Raw genomic sequence first — 26,081 nt, 5'->3', positions numbered from 1 at the left:
GTAGAGGAAAACACAACAAAAGGGCCTGTGGCCCAGCCTGATCCAAGACAAAGGAGATTGCAGGGCACTCCTCCCAAAGGTAGGGGTTTCCTGAGTACAAGGTACTGAGAGCCACAGATTCTGCCCACAGCTCATGGGCAGACAGAGATATTGGCTCAGTATCTTCCCAGGTAGCCTCATGTCTTCTCCAACAGGACACACCAGCTCCATCCATATCACAACAGGTAACTCCCAGTTCCTCACCCAACCAGAGGAACCTGAAGAGGTGTTTAGACAGTTCCAGCCATTTCCTCCCTGGTTACTGCAGCTCTACACCCCAAAGCATCGGTTCCTCTCATAACTTTCATGGCAGCCTCCTACTGTCCCCCAGACTCACAGGTCTGGTTTTAGGCTCTTGAATGTGCTCCCCACACATCTATGGGTGCCTCCAGTTTTTCTGGTTACTGTAGCACATGACACCCTCATGTTCTAACTCTTCCTCTCTTCCAAACTGCTTATTCTCCTCCTTTCAACTTTCCCTGTGAGACAGTTTAAAAACATGACTTTAAAATTCTTTGACATTCATCTCATCAATACATGGGGTCTGTGACCATTCTCCTCCATCGGGAAGTTTGTAGCAGCTTCCATCAACAGAACAGAGGAGATGCTGTGTAACTCTGAGGCAGGTCTATATGCCATGAAGCAACCTTAGCCTTGCTTATGGGGTCCTGAGCCACCATGCTGTGAGGAATCCCAGCCACACTGAGAGTCCACTCAAAGCCAAGATTCACCTGAGTCTATAAGCCCAGAAATGTGAGTGATTTTTCACATCGTCACATGATTTAAGATTCAGTCTTCATGTGTCTCGGTAGGGGACTGGACATTATGGAGTACATCCTAAACTGTGTCACTTACAAACCTTCCCTAAGCACTCTAGTTCCCTTCTCAGAGAAGCTCTGCAGCAGTGTAATAAAACATTTGGGCCTTGCAGCCATAAAGGCATGGCATGAACCCCACTCTTGTTCTCCAACTCAGCAAGACCCTTACCTCTGGGCCTCGAGATGCACTAAGGGGAGATGCTCAGACTGCTTTAAGCCTGTTGTCAGGGTTAGATAGGTTCCTCCTAGCTATGCAATCCTCTCATGCCCATGTGGTTGGTGAACACCTTTTCTCACTATTGCAAAATCACACACACTGGCAGTTAATTCTATGTCATCTCTGTCTTTACACTGTTTGCCAAAGCATTGGTCTTATCTCCAGAATTATACTCTACCCAAAGGAAAAGATTCTTAAGCAATATTTGTTTACCTTTTTATATCACAGAAGTACTATAGGCAAATAAATAAATAAATGAAAAAGAAGACCCTCAACCAACAAGTCCTGAAGAAATTTTTACCTGGATAGAAATAAAATGTTTCTGTACCCACAAGAGCATGTATTGCATATGTCACCCTGGAACGGTCCAAAGGACTTCATATCTTGCTTATACCTGAGCACTCAGCTTCTATTTCCAGCCTCAGATCATAGATAGCACCACAACAATGCCGATGGCCAAGCCCTCCCTTTTCCAGCTGTGCAGTGCTCTAGGGCCATGATTTGCTCAGTTGCCAGCCTTTGGTTGCTATGTAAGGCTCTTGAGGACCAGAATCATGTCTTATACTCTACTGAGGGAACAGACAAGTCCCTGGTAGATGCCAAGGCTGTGTCACAGTAGGGGGAAGCTGTGTCCAGGCCCTGCATAGCAGGAAGGACATACAGGACTAGTCCTCAGCTTGACTAGGCCAAGCACGGCCCTCTGACCTGAGACCTTTAGGTCACACCTGCCAACTGTAGTCATATCGGTACTCGCAGACCATGAAACATGGCAGAACCACAGTGCAATCTTGGCCAGTGGCCTCTACCACAGGATCGGACCTCAGGGCAGACGGATGACCAGGTGATTGCCTCAGGGCTGTGATGCCAACATCTTGAGCATTCCTGGAAAGACAGCCATCAGGGACACCACCCACAGCATGCAGTTCTCAAGAAATTATTCTTGTGGCTGTCCCCTGCCCAACGACCTAGCACTCTGAGATATTAAACTACTAGTCAAACATGGAGAACATGAAACATGAGGCCACAACATTACCTTGTGCTTCAAATAATTCATTCTGAGGTTCTTTAGCACTCTCAGCTTCTTCATCTGACTTGAGGCTCTATGGAAAAACATGAAGAGAAGGATATGAATCCTCAAACAGGGTCAAGGTGGTTGGAGCACGAGGAACAAACAAAATAGGATGGTTTGGGTTGGAGAGGGACAATGGAGGATGCACTCTATACTAAGACCCCACAGGGCATGGCCCCCACTGAGCAGCATGCATACCACTAATGGCTTCTCAGAAACAAATGGTTCAGATGTAGGTATGGGCACATGCCTCGTTCTGCACACTTGGGGCTCCTCAACATGAACAAAAACTATCAGCAGTTTGCAGTGAAAATATAGTGAAGCCCTCACATCCTAACAGAAGAAACACAGGTTTCCTCCAGCAGTATGAGGTAGTGTGGATGGCTTCAGATGCTAGCACTTTTCTAGAGTCAGTCAATATTCCAGTCACAGGACATATTCTCCAAACAAGGCTTGTGACATTATGGTCCTCTGTTTTGTCCCTTGTCATTCATGTCAATTCAGCAAGCAGAAGGTGAATTGTGTCCCTCTAAATGCTTTAAGGATGCACACTGCACCTCAGAGGTCTTTGCAAGCTTGCAAGCTTGCAGCAGAATAAGCAGAGCCATCAAGAAACACACAGCTTAAGTCAAAACCTCATGTTTCAGTGACCAAGTTAGAAGACCAGAGTTAAAGTCTGCTTCTGAACAAGTGTTGTGTGTCCCGTAACCAATTCTGGAATGAATAACCAAGACTCTGTCCCTTCTAAAGCTTGCACTAACACTCAAGAGCCAGAATCCAAGTCGGTGATAAAGACTCAACCCATTGTCATTATTCATTCAACTCAGCTGGCAAACATAAAGGCAGCTTTCCCTGTGTCCACATTTTGAGGGTGAAAGATGACCTAGGTACAGAATGGCACAATGAAGGTGGAGCTCTACAAGCCCAGCAGACAAACTCAGTCCTCTGCATCTGAAGCCCAAAGTTAAAAAGAGAACAAAAAGAAATGTCCTAGATTTCTTGGTATTGTCCAGATGTAGCAGACTCCTGAGAGAACACTCTTCCTCTTTGCCTCAAAATGTAAGCTAATCATTTTGGGCCCCAGAGGTCTTATTAAACATAAGTTCCAAATTTTTATGGTCCTATCTGTTGGAAGTTGACATCACAGAGAACAACAACTAGGAATCTTCTTAGAATCCTTAAAATAGAGGGTCTAATGAGCCCATTATTAACCCGAAAGCTGTAGAATTGCCCCATGGATATATTTCTTTATAGTAAACATGCCAAGCTCTGGCAGCTGGTCTCTAAGACCTCTGTGGTGAATGGCACAGGGTGGACAAAAGAAAGTACCAATTCTCAAGGTTCCAGAGGGGCATCTGACTCAAATTCTCCAGGTTCTAAGTGTTTGAGGCAGGTGGAACTGTGGACTTGGTAAGTCCACATTTCTCACCTTGAGGCTATAGCAAAGGTATTTTTCCTTTTATAATCCTCGACATATGAACATTTCAGTCTTATAAAGCCATAAAAATTAACTTCTTGCAATGATGGGGAAGGTGCTGGTGGTGCATGGGGAAGCAGAGAAACAAAAGATCTATCTACAAATCTACCTCTGCCCCAAGTCTGAAAGAGAGAAAGTGCCTTGTGGCTAGGACTACCCCAAAGACCATCAGACCAAAGACAATTTTAAATGAAATGCCATTCATAACGAGAACCCAGGCTTCTGGGAACACAAGATGCTTGGGAATATAGCTGACCTCCCACATCCTCTGGTGATCCATATACAGTGACAAACCGAAACATTATTTCCCCAATATTGAGAAACTTAGGGTGAGAAGCGATGGCTGACCCACCTCCACACTTTCCAGAGATGCAGAACGCCGAAGGTGCTTCTTCAGGCTGGCCTTGGCTTGCTGTTCTGGTCCACACTTGGCTTCGGTGACAGAGTCCCACAGCTCGGGTTGACTCCGACGGCCGTACCACTTAGAGCCGCTCACGTACTTTGGTGGAACAGCACAGGAGGCAGCTAAATAGAGAACAGGAGATATGGGAGGACCTATGAAGTGGACTCTGAGCCTCCAAATGTATATGGAACACTCTCTAAGAAGCTGAAGATTGCACTGTTATGGACACAGAAAATGTTTGGAAGAACAAAAGAAAGGGTTAATAGTGTGTACCCTGTTGCTTGTGGTAAAATCAAGAAGGCTAGGGCAAGCAGATGGGGCCTTTCCACTAACCTCCTGTGCTGTCTGCATTTTTTTCAAGTATATTTTACTTTTGTTTATGGAATAAAAGACTAATACAAAAACTAGCTTTTATGCAAGGTAAGAAAACCTTTCAATAATCCAAAAACACATAGCTCTAGAGACCTAATGACTACTTCCCACAACCATTCACCTTAGGACCTCACTGACAGGGCTGGAGAGGTGGATGTGGGCCACAGAAACAGATGCGTGATCTTCTGCAGCCTTGTGGGCAGGTATTAAGGTCTGGGATAGAAACAGGCATGGATTTTAGTTTCTGGACTTATGAGAATACCCTCCACTTCCTACTTCCCACCTCTACTCTGCACATCTGCACAATTCTATCAAATAGTAGAACAAATGTTGGCAGGGCAGGAGAGAGCATGGGGAGGTCACAGGTGCAACAGCCATAGATGAGTTCAGGGGAGGAAGCAACCAGAATGGGGCCAGCTGGAGAGAACAGGATGGGCCCAATGAGGCCAGTCCTGGCCAGGAAACTGAAGAGCACTTCATAGCAAACATGTCTTGGGCCTCACCCCACAGAAGGCAGCTCCCTAAGGCAAAGAACCACCTCATTTCTTTCCTCTGTGGGGCTGGTTCACAGTACTGACCTTAGGTCCATCAGAGGAGGAAGCTGGGTGGAGCCTGACCAACTAGAAGAACAGGGAGAGAAACAGGAATTGGGGATGAGGTTTTGTGAGGAAGATGTTGAGTTCCACTCAGGACATGCTGAATGTGAAGTAACAGGTGTGGCATTCAAGGTAGCTGAAAACACATAGGGTGATGGCTGGGACACGTTAGTGATTTCTCATGGACACGATAAACAACCATCCTGAGACAACAGACATTGATAGACCTGGTTGGGGAAATTCTCCTCAAAGGGACAGAGCTTATAGGACATACTGAAGAGCAGAAAGTGAGAGACAGAAAACAAGACAAAATGTACCAATGTTCATGGGGTGACATCAACCACAGAGAAAGGCTCTCAATAAGAAGCTGCCAAAAAGGTGAATGAACAAACCAATAAATAAAGGCTTCTGCTGCTGATTCCATTTGCAGGCAAGGGGAGAAGTCTTCCTCTTCCCTTCCCTGTCTCTTAAGGAGACACCTTGAAGTGGCACAGGAACATGAAATCATTCTTGCTAGCAGTGGGAAGCATAGTACACTTGGTCAACCAGGTAGAGGAAACTCAAAAGAGCTCACAATCTCCAGACTACCAGACCTGCCACAGAGAAGACCCTGGCCACTACACTGGCTGCCTGTGGCTCTCTCACGGGGCTCAGTCAAGTACCTGCACATTTGGGAATGCTGCAGCCACCTGTGTTTCTGCTTCCTGGGCTGGATTTCCTTCCATCCACCATCCCCTCCTCATGTCCCCCTCTTGTCCATGCTCAGGCCCCATGCTGACTTCATGCTTTTGTGTTACTATGTCATCCTTGTTGTTAGTTAGCCAGAACTTCCCTTAGAATAATGAGCTGCCAAGAAATACACCTGCTCTTTTCATAACACTCCCCAGTGTTCTCATCAGAGAAGGATGAACCAAAGGACAAACCTCCCTCCATTAGAGAGAAACACTACTTGGAGAAGATTGTCCATGTGACTCATCAGCATGGAAACAAGAATGGCAGAGAAGTGGCAATGGCAACAATGACTTGGCAGCCTTCCAGTCCCCTCAGAATCCAGAGTCTCTCCCTCTGGAGTGGGAAGCACCATAAGTCACCAGAGCTCAGGATCTTTTACTGCCCTCGGCCAGTGCCCCTAAAAGGGCACCTGAGGAAATGGTTCCAACACACCTCACAGAAGCCCCAGTGGTTGACACATCTTCTAGCAAAAGCCCTGCACAATTGTATGCTTTCTCTGTGTGCATATTTACTATTGGAAAAGTTAACAAAGTCCCAAAAGTAAAATTCCTTTAGTTGTATGTTCAATAATGACCTTTAACAAAAAGGAGGAAGATGACAGGGCAGCAGAGCTACTCTTCACAAGTCAGGGAATATGGGAACATCCTGAAACTCTCAGACCTGGAGTATCCAAAGCACATTTTTCTGATCACAGTGTGTTTGTGTGTGGGGAGGAAGTGGGGGTTAAGCAGGAAGGACTGGCTAAGAGATTGGAACCACGAAGATGAAGATGTTGTGACTGGAGATAAGCAGGCCTGAAGGCGGAGTCCTACAGCAGTTCAGACAGAAGGGCAAGGAGCAGGGATAAGACACGGGGAATGGGATTAGGTGTGTGGCATGGGCAGGGAGACGAGCAAGATGAGAATGACTGGGGGTGGGGGAAGGACACTGAACCAGACTCGACCTTGGAGGGTGCAGGCAGGACTGACTGACTCTGTCTGAGTTGCTGTGGCCTGTGACCCTTTCTGGTTAACCCTTCAGAAAGGGGACAGGTACTTGGAGATGGATAAGAAGATAAGCTCCTCCTACTAACATGAAGGGGCAGCATTGTGGATAGGGCGTAGGACCATTCAGTTAAGGAAAGCTTTCAAATTCCAAGGTAAAAGAAAAGAAAAACAAAACCAGAATTGGTGAGAAAAAGCACAGGTCCTAAATGAGCTCATTTCTGTGGGGGAACTAATAGCATGTCCCATACATGGAGAGTTTGAAGCTGAAAAGTGCCACATGGCATCAAAAAGGAATTTGTGTGTTCTCTGGATACATCAGTGGGGCCAGGTCTCTCTTTCCTTAAGACACTTTGAGATCACCGATCATGTTCCAAACTTCTGTAGGTCAAAGGGCAAGTGGCCCTCTTCATCTCTTGGATGAAGAGGAAGGTGCAAGATTCTGAAACAGTCATGCAAATGGTATGGGTGGGGCTGACTATAGCCCCAGGTCTCCCCTCAGCTCCAGGGCTCTGTGAACTGTGACAGGGGTCTTTACACTAGGCAAGAAGGTAGGAAGGAGGCCAACCATGGCACCCAATGGAACAAATAGGGTTCTGGGAAAGGTGTGCACAAGGGCCCAGGGCTTAATGCTGGAAACCTGGGACTCAAATCCTAGCCCCCACTTACTAACTATGGGATTGTGGACAAATCCCTTCTCATCTGGGACCTTAGTTTTCTCATCTAAATAACAGGTATGGCAATACCACACAGCTTGGCAGTGACAGAAAGTGGGGTTAGAATATAGTTTTCAGAATGGCTAGGCTAAATTCCAAAAGGCAACAAGTAAGTAGTAAAATGAAACTAAAGTCAATAGAAGAAAATCCTCTTACCTGTTTCCAAAGAACTACTTTCTTCTTCATCTGAAGGGCCAACACGAGCATTTGATGATAAAACAGCCACAAAACCTTCCTTAAATGCCTCAAAGTTAACCTGTGCGAATTTAAGTAAAGAGGACAATGCTACTTTCAACAAATCCATATTTAATACAATAGTCTTTGAACTTTTTTTTCCTCAAATAGAAACATTCTATTGTTTCCTTTTAGATTGAGAACGTTCATTTCACCTTTTCAGATATATACTTAAAATTATTTACAATGGAAGAATATAATAATGAAGGTAAAAGTGAGCCATTACCTAACAAGGCTAACAATTTTATAAAAGCAAATCAAACGACACAATTAGAAAACAACAGCCATGCATGATGGCGCGTGCTTATACTTAGGAGGTTGACACAAGAGGATTCTTTGAGCTCAGGAACTTGAGGCCAGCCTGGGGGATATAATGAGATCCTGTCTCTAAAAATGAGAGAAAAAAAAAAAAGAAAAGGAAAGAAGGAGAAAGAAACTGGCAGAGAGAACAAACAGTACAAAAGAGAATCTGATGGTATTAATACAGACTACTGTCATTAACATTAATACACGTAAAATAAGCATCCGTGGTATCACTGTCCTGTCAAGAAACAACACCCCCCCACCCGCCCTAGCACTCGGAAGGCCCCATCACCTCAGATCCCTTCCTAATAACTCTCCTACATCCATTCTGACTTATGGTGATAAGTTCCTTGCTTTTCTCTATCTTGTTGCATGCATTCCTAAAAAACATGATTTAGTTTTGCCTCTATTTTAAACTGAATTAAATGCAATCACATGTAAATATTACTTCATATCTTGCTTTTTTGACATTTCTTTTATAATACTCATAAACTGCCATGCCTAGGTATAATTCATCTTCTCTGCTGTGAAAACTGGTGCTATAATACAATCCATGGTCCTACTGGCAAGCCTTTCCATTGTTTCCAATGTTTGTCTACTAAAATCAAAACTCCTTTGAACATTGCTGCACATGTGGCCTTTGGGTTTTCTCCACAGTGTATACCTAAGAATAAGCATCTTGGGTGATAAAATGTGTGTTTAAATCCTCTTGGTGAAATGAACCTTTGCTAACCTCTTTACTTTGGTAATACTTGTTGCATTAAAGTCCATTTTCTCTTATATCAAAAAACAATCCCAGTTTTCTTTTGGTTAATAATTACATGATTATCTCTTCATCAACTTTTAATTTCAATTATTTACATCCTTATGTTTCTTATTTTATCATCTCTTATGAACAGTATAAAGTTGCATTTTTTTCTAATGTGATTATCATTTAACTGACTGTTTTAGTCTACTTACATTTAGTGTAATTACTGATATATTTGGATTTAAATCTACTATTTTATTTGTACTTTCAGTTTAACCTACTTGTTTTTTCATCTCTTTGGATTTCATTTTCTCTTTATTAACTTAGAAATTATAGCAGTCTATTTCTATTCTCTTACTGTTTATCCTAAAAGTCACATGTACTCCTAACTTACTCACATTTATTATTACTCAATACTTTACCCTCTTCTATGGTAACATAAAGACTCTGCAACACTTCACCTCCACTTACTACCTATTGTCATGTATTTTAGACCCCCCCAGAATACTTTTTATTTTATATAGTTAATGTTCACTTAGGATTTTTCATATATTTACCACTGTTTTTCATTCTTTCTTTCTTTCTTTTTTGTGGTATTGGAGTTTGAATTCAGGGCTTCATGCTTGCTAGGCAGGTACTCTTAACACTTGAGCCACTCCACCAGCCCTCTTTTTGTATTTCTGGCCTTCCATGTGGGATAATTTTCCAACTATTTAAAATACATCTTGGGACTGGGGGTGTAGCTCAGTGGTAGAGTGCTCACTAGCACACACAAGGCCTTGGATTCAATTCCCAGCACTGCCAAAAATTAAATAAGATAAAGGTACATATGGTTAGGCTAGTGAGGACAAACTAACCTAGCCCTAAACTCACTTAAAAACAAATAAATAAGTAAAGTACGTCTTTTAAAACTTCATTTTTTGCATACATTGATGATGAACTTATAATTTGTCTGTGATATTTTAATTTTACCTGTAATTTTTAACAGAATTTATAACATAATAATAATTTATTCTTTTAGTATAGTAGAAATGATTTTGATGCACACTTAAAACAGTCATACAGCGAAATATATGACCATGAAAAAAGAGCAAACTACTGATAGACCCAACAATATATCTCAGGGACATAATACTGAATAAAAGCCAAAAAAAAAAAAATAGAATATGTATTGAGTAGGTACTCTGTATTTCCATTTTTTTCAGAAATAGGCAAAACTGATCTATGGTGTCAGTGTCAGAAGAATAGTCAACCTCTGTTGATAGAGCCACCACACAATGCATGAGAAAGGATACAGGATGATTACATATGTGTGCTCAGTTTGGAGCGTCACTGTGTACTTTCTCTATGCTTCAATCAAAGTCACACAGAAAGAGATCAGCAGAAGAGTTATTAGGTCACACTGTCATCAGCAGGTGTTGGAGCAGCAGGTTTGGTGTTCCCAAATCTTGCAAAGAACTTGAGTAAGTATCTCTATTGCTTCCATTGATGACAAATCACAACTGTGATTTGTGACTTTACTTGGGATGAGCACGTGTCAGAACCTGACATTAGATAATGCTGACATTTGTTTATTTCTGTCACCCTAACTAGTGTATGAGCTGACTGCTGGCATATGGTAGACACTCAACAAATATTTATTCCATGTGTTTGCCTCTTATCCTTTCATCGCTAAGTAGAACTCCATTTCTCACGGAATTTTTTCACCTTTATACTTGAAAGACATTTTGCAGGGTATGAGATTCAGGTCAACAGTTGCTTTCCATTAGCATATTGGAGATTCTCTCACTTTCTTCTGGATTCATGTTGCAGTGGAGAAGGCAGCTGTCATGACTCATTTTTAGGATAAGTCTTTTCTCTGGATTTTTTAAAAAAATTATTAAACTTTTAAGATAATTATAGATTCACGTGGAGTTATAAGAAAAACACAGAGATCTTGTGTACCCACCAGTGAGCACTTCAAAGATGTATTTTGTCTTTATTTTCCTTCAGTTTTACAATAACATGCCCGGGTGCGGGTTTTTATTTATTTTGCTTGGAATACCATTAGCTTTGGAATCACGAAGAATGTTTCTGTTCTGCTGAACATTTTTAGCTACTGTCTCTTCATATGATGCTCCATTCACTCCTTTCCTCCTGGGCCTCTAATTAAAACAATCAGAGCCTTCTCCTCCATCTTTACCATTATGGATAACTCCAACTAATGAATGCCTTCCTCAGCTGTATCTAATCTGCTGTGACAGTCTTAGTTTTAGCTTTTAAATTTTGGTCATTGGATTTTTTTAGTTCTAAAAGTCTAACTTGGTTCATTAATCACATTTGTTTTATTGCTTTTTAGAGTTCCCCCTTTTCTATAGATCTTTTCAAGCCTGGTTTTATTATTATTATTTCGAAGGGGGTGGTACTAGGGTTTGAACTCAGTCTTGCACTTGGCAGGCAGGCACTCTATCACTTGAGCCAGGTCCCCCAGCCCTTCAAGCTTGTTTTGTTTTGTTTTTTTAGTTTCCTAATGTAGTTACAAGGTTGTTTTGTATTTTGTGCCAAATGATTCCAATACCTCACACCTCACATCCTTGTGGATCTGCTTCTGTTACCTTTTGTTTTTGCTGATTCTTGTTCATCCTGTCACATTTGCCTGTTACTCATTGCAGCAGGGAGGGGGCCAGAAAAGAAACAAGCAAGTCTGCAGTGGGGTGGAGATGGCATAGCAGGGAGATAAAAGTTAAAGAATCTAAATGTGAAGAAGGTCACATAGCACTGGGCGGTGAAGTAGCCAATAGAGTTGCATGCAACCATATATGGGTATATAAGGTAAGGCCCCTTTGTTCTCAGGGCTCAGGCTTGGGATGCAAGACCACTGACTGAGTCTGTGTTGGCACAATAAAACCCTGCTTCCTGTTGAACTGCTTCAGTGTCCCATTTCCCTGTCCTTGAGTATCCTGCAACACCATGATTGTATGTTAGTCACTGTATGTGGCTATCACTTAGGAATATTATCAGATCTGGAATGATGGTGCTTTCTTCAACAGTGGACATTTATTTGCCTTTGCCAGGTGCCTACAAGCACTACCAATGCAGGACCATATTAATCTAAGTGAAAAGCCTGAGGTTCTGTAGACTAATGAGACCAAAACCAGAGCACAAAGACTGTTGACTGGTCTGCAGGTCATCTTTGCCCAACAAGTGTTACCCAGTTACTCCCTTCAACTGGGGACTAATTTACCGGATTCTTTACTTTGGATGAATCTGGTTTTAACAAATATTTCTCTGGCCTTATGGGTCCCCCAGACCACGGATCAATTTCATACTTGCTTCCTTTGGATAAACAGAGCTGAGTGTGCTGAGCTCACCTGGCTAGGCACTTGACGTAATAGATTTTTGGACTGATAATTTCTCGCTGACTTTTCATTCTGCACTATTTCAAGTTTCGTTTTGTGGGGAGTTTTTTGGTTTTTTTTTTTTTATAAATTAACCCTCTGCAAAATGTTGGCCTGAGTTGATAACTTGCCAATATTGAAATGTCTGACATTTCCTCATTCCTTAGGGCTGCATAAAATTTCATCACATGGTTCTTGTAGAATTTATTTAGCCAATCCCCAAATGAAAAAGTTGTTTCCAATCTTATTTTAATTGATGCTATGATGAATAACCTTACATATATATATTTCATATGAAGATAGAAACTGAGTTTCTTCTTTGCATCCCTAGCATCTGCTGTTGCTTAGGCACATAAGTATTCAAAAAAGAATTGTTAAATAATAAAATGGCTATTTTGCTTGATTTAGTCATAGATTTCCTTTCATTTCTGATAATAATTATCAACTGATTTTCCTCCCTTCATAAAGCAGCAGTGGGATCTTATGGCCCAATTTGGGGTCATTTTAGCCTCTGTTTCCTCATGCTCTACTCCTTTACAGCTTTCAAAACAGGAAGAGCAACATAGCATTCAGGTATTCAACCTGGAATGGCACACCATTGCATCTCTGTACAATCTCAGACTAATTCATTGAAAAAGGAAAAGGCTGTACTTATGATCGATCCAGAATCACTTTCAACTTTGGAATTATTTCCAATAACGCTATGTTATGAATTATTTTTTCAAGAGAAGAATACTGTGTCCAAATTTAAAATACTTGAGGTTAAGATCCTCACCACTGGTATGAAAAAAAAAAGTTAGCATAACATAAAATAGGCATGGAGATTATTCCCCAAGAAAGACACAAGAACTTTAGGTCATATTAACTTTCTAGCTTGAAACCAGACCTTGATAGTAGTTCTTTAACAAGTAATTAAAAAGAAACACCCACAATGCCTTCATGTTAACTCACATGTTACAATATTGTTTCTTTGTTTCTTGTAACTGGATTTCTGTAGTAATGACTAATATTTACAGAGTCTCATATATGGCACTTTCTACAAGGGTACTGGATATATGGTATTTTAACAGAAAAACTAATCCATTCTCCTGGTAAAGGATTTAACTTGATTTTTCTTAGAGACTTCCTGGAATCTCCACTATTTGGTTTCTGTTGTAGAAAAAGGAACAAATGTATGGCTATTTTTGGCTTAATACCTGCTTTCCCAAAATCTCTCTATGATTTTCATCCACTTGAGGACTGTGTGAGTTCTGTGGAGTCTACAGGATAAAGCAGAGGGCCAGTGAGCTCTGAAGGGACCAGTCACACAGGAGACAAATGCCTGGTCTCAGCAGCATCAGGTGGGGAAGGCACCACTCTTGGAGTGTTAGCGAGGAAAGGACACCTTCCAGTCAGACTCAAGAGCACTCATGCAAGCAGAGCCACTTCAGTTATTCAACATCTGACTTGCTTTGGGGAACAAAAACAGAGAATGGAATTGGGACAGCCAGGATAGACGGCAAACACACACACAGCTCTGCCTGGAAGGAGTGTTACCAGAAGGGGCTGTCATCATTTCTCATGGTGCCTTTCCTTCTTTCTAACATCCCTCCCACAAGTGTGTCAGAAGACACAGCCAGGCCTCCTGGAAGGAATGACATCTTGGAAGAATTGCTTTTCAGGACCACATGTGACATGGCATTAGGTAGAAATCTGAAGTAACCCAAGCTGGGTTTTCTCTTTGCTGATGTTCCAATGCTGGTCTTTTTCTTTTCTTTTTTTTAATTACCACATCTGATGTTTCTAAATCTTCCACAAAGCATAAAGTAAAGAAAGGGTCAGGAACTATATGGCTAATTTAGTCAGCAGAGGCTATAATACCAATCAGCCAAAAAGTTACTCTTTTGGTTTTGGGTTTTCCAAACTGTCAAAAAGACCAAGAAAAGCAGATCATCTGTTTATACTATTGATAAATTACAAATGTACCTTTTGCCCATCTAGGTCCCAAACAGAATTCCAGCTGGTATCAAGAGGGGTTAGATACTATCAGAAACACATTTCATGCTTAGGTTCATTTTTTAATAAAAAGGAAAGAAAAGAAAAAAAAGGCAGGAGACCAGCCTCAGTGGCTCACATACTCTGGAGGCAGAGATGGGGAGAATTACAGTTTGAGGCCAGTCAGGGCAAAGAGTAAGCAAGAATCTATCTCAACCAATGAACTGGGTGTGGTGGCATATGCTGCATATGCCTGTGATTCCAGCTACACAGGGAGGCCAAAGGTAGAAGTACTGCAACCTGAGGATGGCCCTTCGCAAAAATGCGGGACCCTTCCTGTGGTAACCTTACAAGAGAAAGATCCTGAGTTTGAACTCCAGGACCATCAGGAAAAAAAACAAAAAAAACAAAGGCAGGAATTGAGAGGGCATGGTCTGCTTAACCAAGGCAGAGTTATTTATAAGGGAATAAGAGTGCCCTGCTAATGGGGCAGAGGTTCTGTGGGGAGCAGCAAGAGGTCAGCTTCACCTGGACTCTCCCCAAGTCAGCAGTGGGGATTTTTTTGGTTTTGTTTTTGCCCAAGAATCAATTCAGGAAAATTATAGGTTAGATGTTTTTTTTCCATACAAAATGAAAATAGTTTTACTGAATCCTGTGGAGAAAATGTTTTTCCTTCAAAATTAAGATGACCAGCAAGTAAGTAGTAAGCAGTAGTACAGGAGTAGGGAGTGTTGCTTTCCACTGTTTAGATCATGGAAGCAGGTGTGGCCTAAAATCTGGACCACCATTCCAGATGATCTTGAGTTTTCTAGAACTCACATAGTCTATCCGGCCTATCTGAATTTATCAGCACCACAGACATGGTATCCTTCATTCTTGAAATAGTATTTTGTACTTGTTTTGTCCAATGCTTAATGAATTTCAAGTTGTGAAATTTTCTAAGACAGTCTGTCTTTAAGGTATTATGAAGTTACCTCTGAATAACTGACCAGTGTGTGTGTGTGTGTGTGTGTGTGTGTGTGTGTGTGTGTGTGTGTGTGTGTGGTTCCTGGGGAAAAATCACTAAAACATCTTCCTGGGTAAACAAAGCATACAAACTCCTGGAAGTTATTACATTAAAAGAAAACAATCTTAAAGAAACACCTTCTACAATGCAGGATTTCAGTAGAAGAAAAACATGTTTTCATATGCTAATAACTTTCCTTTGACAAGTATCTGTCTTCAGCTAAAATTTACTAAATGCCATGAGAGCCAAATAGAGATCTCTCACTCTTTTTTCATGGGAGGAGTCCACACCCACCCTGGCAAAGCGGTCATTTCCAAGGAGAGTCTGTAGGAGGGCCGGCATCTGCTCTTCCAGGCGAAGCTTCTGGCAGAGTTGGGTCAGCTCCTCCCTATCCAGAAAGCCGGTGCCTGTGCTGTCACAGCTACTGTAGATTTCCCTGAGCTGTGAGACATAGTGGTTCTCTTCGTCATCCATCCCATAGCAGCCTGGTTATTCCGGGGGGGGGGGGGGGTTGGAAAAGAAAAATGTTAGGACAGGTTTCTTGCCACCTACACCCCCACACACACCTGCCTAAACATTGGACAAATGCAGGCCATACAGCTGGCATGTGGGAAAAGATATTAAGAGCCCTCTCAGGGTCAAATGCAGCTGGAAGAATCAGCTCCACGTTGCAGGAGAGGACAAAGTAGGTAACAGAAATCCAGGATAAAAAGGCCAGTCTTATGGTCATCAAAGGGCAAGAATTTATTTGTTGCATATATATTTAAAAAATTTATTATAGAATACTAGAAAACAGATAAAGACTGATGCTGTGGCATGTGTTTTAATACTAGCTATTCCTGAGGCAGAGGCAGGAGAATTGTAAGATCGAGGATAGCCTGGGCAACTTAGTAAGACCCTATCTCAAAATAAAAGAAATAAAACGGAGGGGAGGGTAAGCTCATGAATGCTCAAGGCCCTGAGTTCAATCTTCAGCTCCTCAAAATAAAATAAAATTATTTTTAAATACAGAGAAGATTACAAATCCCAAAGAAGAAAAACATGATTATAACAATCATCTAAAAATGCTCAAACTACAAGAAGGATGTACTGTTTCTGACAGCCAGATTATCCATACTAAAAACCTTCACTGAGGCAATCTTAAGAAGGGGAATCTCACACATTGCTGGAGGACAGAACAATCAGTAGACATTTCTGGAGGACACTGTGTTCTGTATATCAAAAAATTCAAAGCCAGACATCAATGGCTCACGCCTGTGATCCTAGCTAATCAGGAGGCAGAGATCAGGAGGAGCGTGGTTCAAAGCCAGCCTGGGTAAACAGTTTATGAGACCCTATCTCAAAAAAACCCATCACAAAAAAAAAGAGCTGGTGGAATGGCTCAACAGATAGGCCCTGAGTTCAAACCCCAGTACCACACACACACATACACAAAAATTAAATATTCTTATTATCTGAGTGTTATCTCACTTATGTAAAATACTTTACAGAAACTCCTTATATTTAAAAAAAGAGATATAAAGACATGAGTAGATTATCAGAGTAGAACAGAAAACAACTTAAAGTATAAGACAAAAGAATTGTTTGCTAAATTATAGGGTGTTTATAAAACATAATACTAAATCATCTCTAAAATACATTTCTAAAAAATATTTGCTGCCAGGAACTGGCAGCTCACACCTGTAATCCTAGCTACTCAGGAGGCAGAGATCAAGAGTATGGCAGTTTGAAGCCAGTCCCAGGCAAACAGTTTGTGAGACCTTATTTCAAAAAAACCCATCACAAAAAAAGGGCTGGTAGAGTGGCTGGAGCACCTACTTAGCAAGAGTGCGGCCCTGAATTCAAACCCTAGTGCTGCCAAAATAAATAAATAAATAAAAATATTTACTAGCGTGATAAGTGTAGTTAGTAAATATCACAGCAGGATAATTTTTTTATCAAAATAATAGCTAGTATACTTATTTGGTCATTTTAACATGTAATTCATTTATGCCTTATAACAATTCTGTTGAGAATATTCTGCAACTTCTACGAGAAAAAATAAAAATGGGAAAGAAAGAAAAAATACACTACAATGGTAAGAATTTTTTGAGGCATTATACCTTTATATTTCCTATTTTACACACTTTTGTAGTTCCCAAAAACTTTATAAGAGAAAAAAGTGTTTTAAAACCAGAAAAACATCGCTAAAATATGAAAAAACACTGAGGTCCTAAAGACATTAGGATGAACAATACAAAACCAACACTACTTGTCCATTTTGATCCATGAAAATAGCAGTATCATTCAGTTTGGCCTATGATACAAACACAAGAAGAGAAAATTCTTAAAAGAGGAAATAAGGAAACAAACACAGAAAGCCAGTCAAGTTCATTAATAAATTAATAATCATTAATAATCAATTAACTTACAAACATGAAAATAATGGAGCAACATCTCTTACTAGTAGGCACAGCATAACAAATGCCAATTTAATACAGGCGCAAGTGTAATATGCAGATGGTGTTTGCCGGCCCTCACTCATGCAGGGAGGCCTGAGTCAGAACTTTAGGAAGGATTAAATGTTTCCTATCAACCCCTAGTGGAGAATCTGCGTGCCCAACTTCTCACTCAGAAAAACTCTATAATCAGTGACATAAAAACTTAACATTGAATAGAATCCTCACAGTAGTTTCACTGTGACTGTAGACAGTGAAGTACTTCTGGCCAAAACGCTTGTTGGCAAATTATAAAAATCAGCCAGTGTTCACAAAGAATGAACAAACTGCTTCATTAACTCAGCTCTCCTGTAGGTGTACAATGGTAATGAACCTGTTCAACAACATGGTGTGACAGACCTGCGTGCAAGAGAGTAGTCTTTTTTTGTGGTGCTAGGGTTTGAACTCAGGGCCTCACACTTGCAAGGTAGGCACTCTACCTCTTGCCAGCTCAGTATAGTCATTTTTTTAAATGAAGAAAGCGTAGAAAGATTACTCAGAGAACATCCATTAAAAAACAAGTAGGGAGGGGGTGGGGGAAGGGGGGAGAAATGACCCAAACATTGTATGCGCATATAAATAAAAAAAAAAAACAAGTAACAAAACAGTATTACATGAAAATAATGTACATCTATGTGAGCTATATTCGCACACATGTATGGCTGTCCATTCCAGAGACTTGGAAATAGTCCAAAGCCTATACCCCAAGAAATGATTTCCCCTGGGAAACAGGGTTGTGAGTACAGGGAGAGGGGTTTTTTGTTTTGTTTTGTTTTTAGTTTATGTACTTCTAATTGCTCAAAATGATTATAACGAAAGATAAAATTGAGGCAATTTCAAAACGGGCTTAGTTCATGATTCATGGCCATGAGTGGGAGCACAAGAGGAGATGCTAGTGCAATCAGTTCTGCCTGGGTCCATTCCTCCAGTCACCCTGTACTCCAAATCCTTATTCCCTGATGTTGAGATCCTGAATTTTGCTACATGTCCTTTTTACTGTGTGTTCTACTGTCAGTTCACTTCTGGCTTACTAGAAATTAGCATTTGCAAGAATCCGCAGTTTTATGTAGTTCAAGAAGGAGAGGAAGGAGGGCCCTTGATTATAGCAGGACAGAGTGTCCCAGACAGGGAGGGGGATGTAGTTTGACAGATTAAAAAATGGACAAAGGAAAAACTAAAAACAGATTAACATATAACTTAGCAATGCCACATGTGAGTATAGGCCCAAAAGAATTGAAAGTAGGGTCTCAAGGAGATATTTGCATTCTCATATTCGCTCAAGTATTAGTTACAAAATGGCCAAGAGGGAGAAGCGACGAAAATGTCCATCAATAATTGATAACTGATAAAGAAAATGTGGCATATCCATGCAATCAAATATTAGTTGACCTTAAAAAGGAAGAAAATTCTGAAGCAACATGGATGAACCTGGAGACATCGTTCAAAGTAAAATAAGCCATCACAAAAGGGCAAATACTGTACAATTCTATTTTTATGAGATATCCAGAGTAGTCAAAATCACAAAAAAGAAAGAATGATGATGATTGCCAGAGAGTGGGGGAAGGAGGGAAGTGGGAAGGGGTTGTTGGATGGGTATAGAGTTTCAGTTTTGCATGATGAAAAAATTCTAATATGAGATCAATCTAAACAACCACGACAGATAACTGGATAAAGAAAACGTGGAATAGGTACACACACACACACACACACACATACACACACACACACTGGAGTACTGAAACAAGAAGAAAATCCTGTTGTTTGCAACAATATTGATGAATCTAGAGGACACTATATTAAGTGAAATAATCCAGGCACTGAAAGACAAATAACGTGCAATCTCACTTACATATAGAATCTACAAGAGTGGTTCTCACAGAAGCAGAAAGCAGAGTGGCAGTTGAGGGAGATATTGGGCAGAGATTACAAAGTGTCAGTGAAAACACTGTGAGTAAAGTCTGGGGATCTACTGCACAATATGGTAAATATGGCTAGTAATATGCACTGAATATTTGAAAATTGCTGGGAGTAAATCTTAAACATTCTCACCACAAAAAAATGTTAAGTATCTAAAGTAATGGATATGTTAATAGCTTCATTTAATCATCTAAAATACATTTATCAAAACATCACTGCTTATATACTGTAAATATATACAATTTTTATTTATCAATTTATAGCTGAATGAAACTGGAAGAGGGATGAAAAAGTTCTAGAGGTATATAACACAACAATGTAAATATAGTTAACACATTTAACTATACACTTAAAATGGTTGAGAGTAAATTCCATATTCAACTTCTTTTAACCACCGTTAAAAATTACAAATACAAGAGAGAGATAGAGAGAGACAGAGAGAGAGAGAGAGAAATTTAAAATATGATGGCTCTTTCTTTTAAGGCACTTTTATCTAGATTTTATTAACCCAACCTCCCAAAAAAATAGATCCCAAAGCCCCACGCATCCTCTAAAAAGCCCAGAAAAGGAAAACAAGAGAGAGGAGACGAGAATTACTGGAGTTAATACAAAAATTTTTCAAGTAGACGTGTGGTAAAGTCCTACCATGTGGATTAACAAATGAAAAACACCCACATGAAGCAGGGCCTTGTGACATTTCAGAACTAACTACACAGCAAACAAGTCCTAAAAACACAAAGAAGAAAAGGGCAGGCCCACACTTACAGAGGCAGGCACTAGCTCAGCTGTGCCCTCCAAAGCAGGGCTGAAAGTTAAAGGACTGAAACAAAGCCCTCCATACGAAGGAATATGTTCAAACTGACCAAGGGGCTAACCAAGACAGAGGAAAGCTTAGGCTTTGGGGTCTGGGTCCCACCCAGGCCATGGAGACTGTACTGCAGAGGGCAGCCCTGAACCTGCCCAGAACAGAGCTGGGAAACACAAGCCCCCCACGTTTGGAAATTAACAGGGAAATTGGATGGGTTTGTGAGAGTTGACAGAGCCCCTGGAAAAAACTTAAGGATAAGCACAATTAACAAATAGTAAAGATGCAGAAAACAGTATTCTCTGCAAAGCCATACTTGGAAAAGAATGGAAATGTAATTGTCAACTTCTTAGTTCTACAAGTGGACATTCTGAGTAGTAAAAAATGCATTCTGACTACAGAATTTAAAACTTTTGACATCATGGAAGCACAAAGGAAAGGCTTTAAGAGGGCTTAAATCATCTGGAACCAAAAGCCCAGAGATTATAAGAAATGTCAGCAAAAGCATTATTATTCAGGAATACGGACATAAATACCAGCATAAACACCAAAGAGAGTTAAAGATGGTTGTCTCTATGCTTGCCTAGCATGTGGGAGGCCCTGGGTTCAATCTCCAGAACACACATACAAAGAAGCTAAACACTACATTTCACACACATACACTTTTGCCTATGACATTCTGAAAAAGTGTTACTCCAGCACAGTTAGGTGACTTCAAAAAGGTAGGCCTATTCTGCCTCTTATGAAAATACTACATGGTATATTCTTACTTTTCTCATAAGACAAATTACACCAAAATATGCTTTCCATTGTTCTCTCAGATCCTAGCTACCCCTGGGTAAGGAATCCTTCAACATCCCAGACCTGGTGAGCAAGTCTAGGTGTCTCCAGCAGCATAGTCATGGTCCTGGACCATCTAATTTATGACTGGTCAACTGTTGGGTGCACCTGCCAGCCAGGCCTCCACTTTAGAGCAAAAATGCAGCCTGAGCCTATGAGCCAGGGTGCAGAGTGGGTCTGAGCAGGGATGTGGAGCATAGCAGCGGGCTTCAGGCCCTGACCAAAGGGTGTTGACAGCAGATGTTCATGGGCAAAGGGCTCTCCGAGCTGTCAGCTGCTATTGGGCCATTCCTTCCCATGATTTGCAGAGTTTGATCAAATGATGTGAGCACTGGTTTTCAGTGCCTGGTGGGTATTAATGAATGTCACCAAAATGTACTTGAAAAATGGCTGAGGCCATAGGTCAATTCCCTTAAAGGAGTGTTGAGGTCTCAGAGTCCAAGCCTCTGATTTCCCTTGAGACACAGTGGTATGCATGGTAATGATGTCAGCTAGGATAGGATGTAGTAGGACGCCAGGAAAACAGCCACATTCCTGCCATCAAGGTCAATGGAGAGAGGCTACAGATCACATGCCGTTGTTTCACTTCACTGGAATCTTTTGACCCATGCAAACACAACCCTAAATAAAGGGAGAAGCTGACAATGCTGCCTCCACAACTAAGCGACTGGTGTCCTTTTCCCAGTCCACACTATAAGGCCTTGAGACCTCTGCCCCGCCATCACAGGAAATTTGGCTCTGGAACAGTCACAGCTTCTGCAACTCGGCTTCCAGGGCTGCAACACTGTGAGACTAAAACACCCCTTGCTGAGTTGCTGAGTGGGTGGTTACAGGCAATGCCAGGAGCGCCACACAGGGACACACTGCTTACCTTACTGTTATGCTAGCTCCAGTAACATCACATGATTGTTGCCACACACAAGCCTTCACACTGCTCAAATCCTATTTTCACATGTGCCCACCTCCTCTCTGCCTCTCCCTCCCACCTCCTTAGAAAAGCAATCAACTGAGCCCACAGCACATGAACCCCAGGAATCTTCTGCTTAGATTCCCAAGGCCTCCACATGAGGGTAGAGGTGAGAACAACCCATCTGCATAATCCCTGCACAGATCCATGGGAGGAGAAAAAAACACAGGCGCATCATCAGAACTGCTCCCATCAACCTTTCAGTTCGCACAGCATGGCTACTGGGCTTACTCAGGTACCAAACGGCAGGTCTCACAACAAAATGGCTTGCTATAAATAATAAACACAGTTTACCTAGGCGGTTCAAAGGCCTCTTCAGTTTCTTCTTCATCCAAACCGAATTATTCAAAATGCCACAGGATTCCATATGCATAAATGTTGGCACATCAAGCCACCTGAAAACCTGGCCAGCATTCAGCAGCTAACTATAAAACTTCAGGCAATATTCCAGACAAACAGGAAACACTTGGTTGCTCAGAGTTTTTTGTTTTTTAATTGAAATAACTACTGTCTTAATGGTTCTAATGTAATAATGCTTACCTTAAAATTCAAACAAAAATGTTGCTATCAGGTGAAGAAAAATTCTGTTTTCATTCAGGAAAGGAAAACCTATCTCCAAACAAACTGATCTGCCTCAGAGACAGATGTCCTTGGCCTGCACTCTGCAGGACAATGCAGCCCTCTGGAGGCAGAAGGAGCAAGGTGTTGTTTTGTATTTAATATATGTAGTGATGAGGGAATTTAATCTGTGTCCCTGAGAATCACTGAGAATCAAGGACACAGAAGATAATCTGATCTCACAGAAGTAACTAAGGTGTACAAGATTGTTTGGAGACCCAGATGCCCTTGCAATAGGAAACAATTTCAAACATAAAATCTGCTCATCCTGGAATGAGTAAATCTCATTCTTTATCTGGGAAGATGTCAGAATTCTGATAAAATATTGAAGCCAGTCCTTAGGTTTTGGCTGAGCAGACCTTGGCATCGCTTTCAGTGGTCTTGTACTCAGTAATCAAACTTCATGCCTTGGGAATTTGAGCTATCAGGACTAACCTCTACATTAACTGTTTTCATGGTTTTTTTCTTGTTTTTCAAAATGTGTACTAGTTATTTACTTTGTATATACAGACACTAAATATTTCAGCAATTAAAGTCTGGAAGCTATGTTTTCTTTTGCAATGTTGGGGAGCTGGGGAGAGAACCCAGGCCTGCCAAGCAAGCACTGAGCTATAACCCCAAGTCTGAAAGCTATCGTTTTTGTGTAAGTTTAAAAAGCTATCTTTTTTATTATTCTAGTCCCAACAACATAAAAATAAGCTGATACCTCATTTGTTATTTATTATAATATTCTCTTTTCCTAAAAAGTAGATATTTACATCAAAACCTATAACTATCCTAGAAAATCTAGAATCTCCTAACAAAGACATTTCCATCTATACTGATGGCAGACTGGTGTCAGAGTCCCCATTTTAATATGGGCTCTGCCACTTTCTAGCTTTATGACCTCAGACAAGTTGCTTCTAGTCTCTGAGCCTCAATTTCCTGCTCAGGTCATCCTCATTAGGACTTTAAAGCATGTAAACGTTCAGTTTTGAGGCAAGTGGCTAGGACATTGAAAGTACTGAAGAAACATCAGTATGCCCACTATTATATAGGCAGATATGCCTTTACTCACTTAAAAGCTAGGTAGGCATTTATAACTTAAGAATCATATACATATAAACTTGTACATTGTTATTCTATGTCAGTATATGTAAATAAAGATTTTTATAGCCACACTTTTATTTGCACCAAGTCTACATGTATTTGCAAAGTATCTGTACAACATGAAGTTATTCACATATAGCTCTATGTATACAGGATGAGCTCTCTTGCTAGGCATGGTGGCACATGCCTGTAATTCCAGAACTCAGGGGGCCAAGGCAGAATCACAAATTTTATATCAGTCTGGGCTACACAGTGAGATCCTGTCTCAAAACAAAACAAAAACCAATATGAGCTCTCGCTATACATATATTATAAATATAGAAAACCTTACTCTCAGTGTCAATATCAACTTAAATTTAAGTACTGTAAAAAAAACCCCATAGTTTCTCATTTTACTGGAAAAAGCCAATAACAATGTAGGAAAAAAATGACAGAGCAGGAAAGCCACAGTTTTTTCAGCTACCACTTTAGTCACGAATAAGGTCTGGATCATCAGTGTGTAAATTAGGAACAAGGGAGGAGTGACATCATACAAAGTGATGAGCAGGAAACTCTAGGTGTCCCTCCACCAAAGTAATCATGGAGCAATTAAAATCAATTATCTCCAAATACTGTTAAAGGCAGTAGGACTCCCTATTTGATCTACAGATTCAACACAATCTCTACCAAAATCACACCTGGCTTCTTTAATGAAATTGGCAAACTGATCTTAAAATTCATGTGGAAATTCAAGGGACCAAGAATAGCACAAACAATCTTGGAAAAGAAGAAGAGTTGAAGAACTCACACTTTCCAATTTCAAAACTTAGTACTACAAAGGATAGAAGCCAGAAAAATATGGTACTGGCATACAGACAGACATACAGATCAACAGAATAGAACTGAGCCCAGAAATAAACCCTCGTGTTTACAGTCAATGGATATTCGACAAGGGTGCCAAGATAACTCAACAGGGAAAGAACAGTCTTTTCAGTGTTCAGTACTAGGACAACTGGATACCACATGTAATGAATGAAAGTGGACACCAGATACAAAAGCTAATTTGAAATGAACCAGAGACCTAACTGTGTGTAGTAAAAGTGAAACTCTTAGAAGAAACCACAGGAATAAATCTTCATGACCTTCTATTAGACAATGGTTTCTTGAGTATGACACCAAAAGCTTAAGAAACAAATAAATTGAACTTCATCAAAATTCAGCACTTTTGTATAGTGAAGAACACTATCACAAAAGTGAAAGGAAACAGAGAAAATATCTGCAAATCCAAAATCTGGAAAGGGACATGTGTTTAGAATGTATAAAGAGCTCTTATAGCACTATAATAAAAACCCGAATAATTCAATTAAGAAATGGATCTGAATAAATATAAGATATACTTAAGATATTCAAAGGGCCAACAGACACTCAAAACATTGCTTAGCCTAATTAGACATCAGGAAAATGCAAATCAAACCCATAATAAGACACCACTTCATTCCCACAGAGTGACTGTGACAGAAGCTAACAAGCTGACAAGGATGGAGAGAAACTAGAAACCTCATCCACTGCTAACAGCAAAGTAAGACCATGCAGCCACTGGGGGAGAACAGTGTGTGTACCCTTAAAAGGATAAATATAGACTTACCCCATAACCCAGCAAGTCCAGATATATGCACAAAAGAAGTGAAAACACATGTCCATACAACTGTACACCAATATTCATAGCAGCACTATTCATTACAGCCCAAAACAGAAGCAACCCAAATGTCCATCAACTGAATGATAAATAATATGTGGTACTACTATCCAATGGGGTATTGTCTGGCAATCAAAAGAAATGAAGTACTGATACATTTTACAACGTTGGTGAACCTCACAGACATTATTCCAAGTGAAAAGAGCCAATCACAGAAGCTACACATTGTATCCTTCCATTTACAGGAAATGTCCAGAATAGGCAAATCCACAGAGACAGAAAGTAGTGGTTTCCTAAGAGCATTTGAGGAAAAAGACAGAGTGACTGCTAATGGTACAAAATATTCTCTTAGGGTGATGAAAATGTTCTAAAATTCATTGTGGCTGAACAATTCAACAATATTGATGGCTGAATAATACTGTACCCTTTAAATGGGTAAATCATACGGTAAAAAAATTAAGGGCTGAGGAGAATGTGTATGAATATAAAGTGGTAGGCAGCATGAGGTGACAGAGCAGCTCTGGGTATTTCTGTATTTATTTATTTATTTATTTGGAGACAGGATCTCAACGTTAAGTCCAGGCTGGCCTTGGATGCATTGATCCTCCTGCCTTAACCTCCCGAGTGTT

The 26,081-nt window shown here is 40.7% G+C and overlaps 1 protein-coding gene across 7 annotated transcripts in view; it reads right to left on the bottom strand.

The window, feature by feature from the left end:
• The window catches only part of Ninl (ninein like), a 120,047-nt gene that overhangs the window by 43,303 nt on the left and 50,663 nt on the right, over positions 1-26,081 (bottom strand). For all 7 annotated transcript variants that reach the window (XM_074074193.1, XM_074074198.1, XM_074074194.1 and 4 more), the window contains 4 exons: positions 15,359-15,549; positions 7,579-7,678; positions 3,973-4,145; positions 2,108-2,174 (listed from right to left, as the gene is read on the bottom strand). In XM_074074193.1, the coding sequence (XP_073930294.1) occupies positions 2,108-2,174; positions 3,973-4,145; positions 7,579-7,678; positions 15,359-15,538 (520 nt within the window). In that variant the 5' untranslated portion in view covers positions 15,539-15,549. The remainder of the gene's footprint in view (positions 1-2,107; positions 2,175-3,972; positions 4,146-7,578; positions 7,679-15,358; positions 15,550-26,081) is intronic.

The sequence above is a fragment of the Castor canadensis genome, chromosome 5 (assembly GCF_047511655.1).
Source record: "Castor canadensis chromosome 5, mCasCan1.hap1v2, whole genome shotgun sequence".
Lineage (NCBI taxonomy): Eukaryota > Metazoa > Chordata > Mammalia > Rodentia > Castoridae > Castor > Castor canadensis.
The sequence above is the reverse complement of the archived record's forward strand: the minus strand, read 5'-3'. Positions and strand labels throughout refer to the sequence as shown.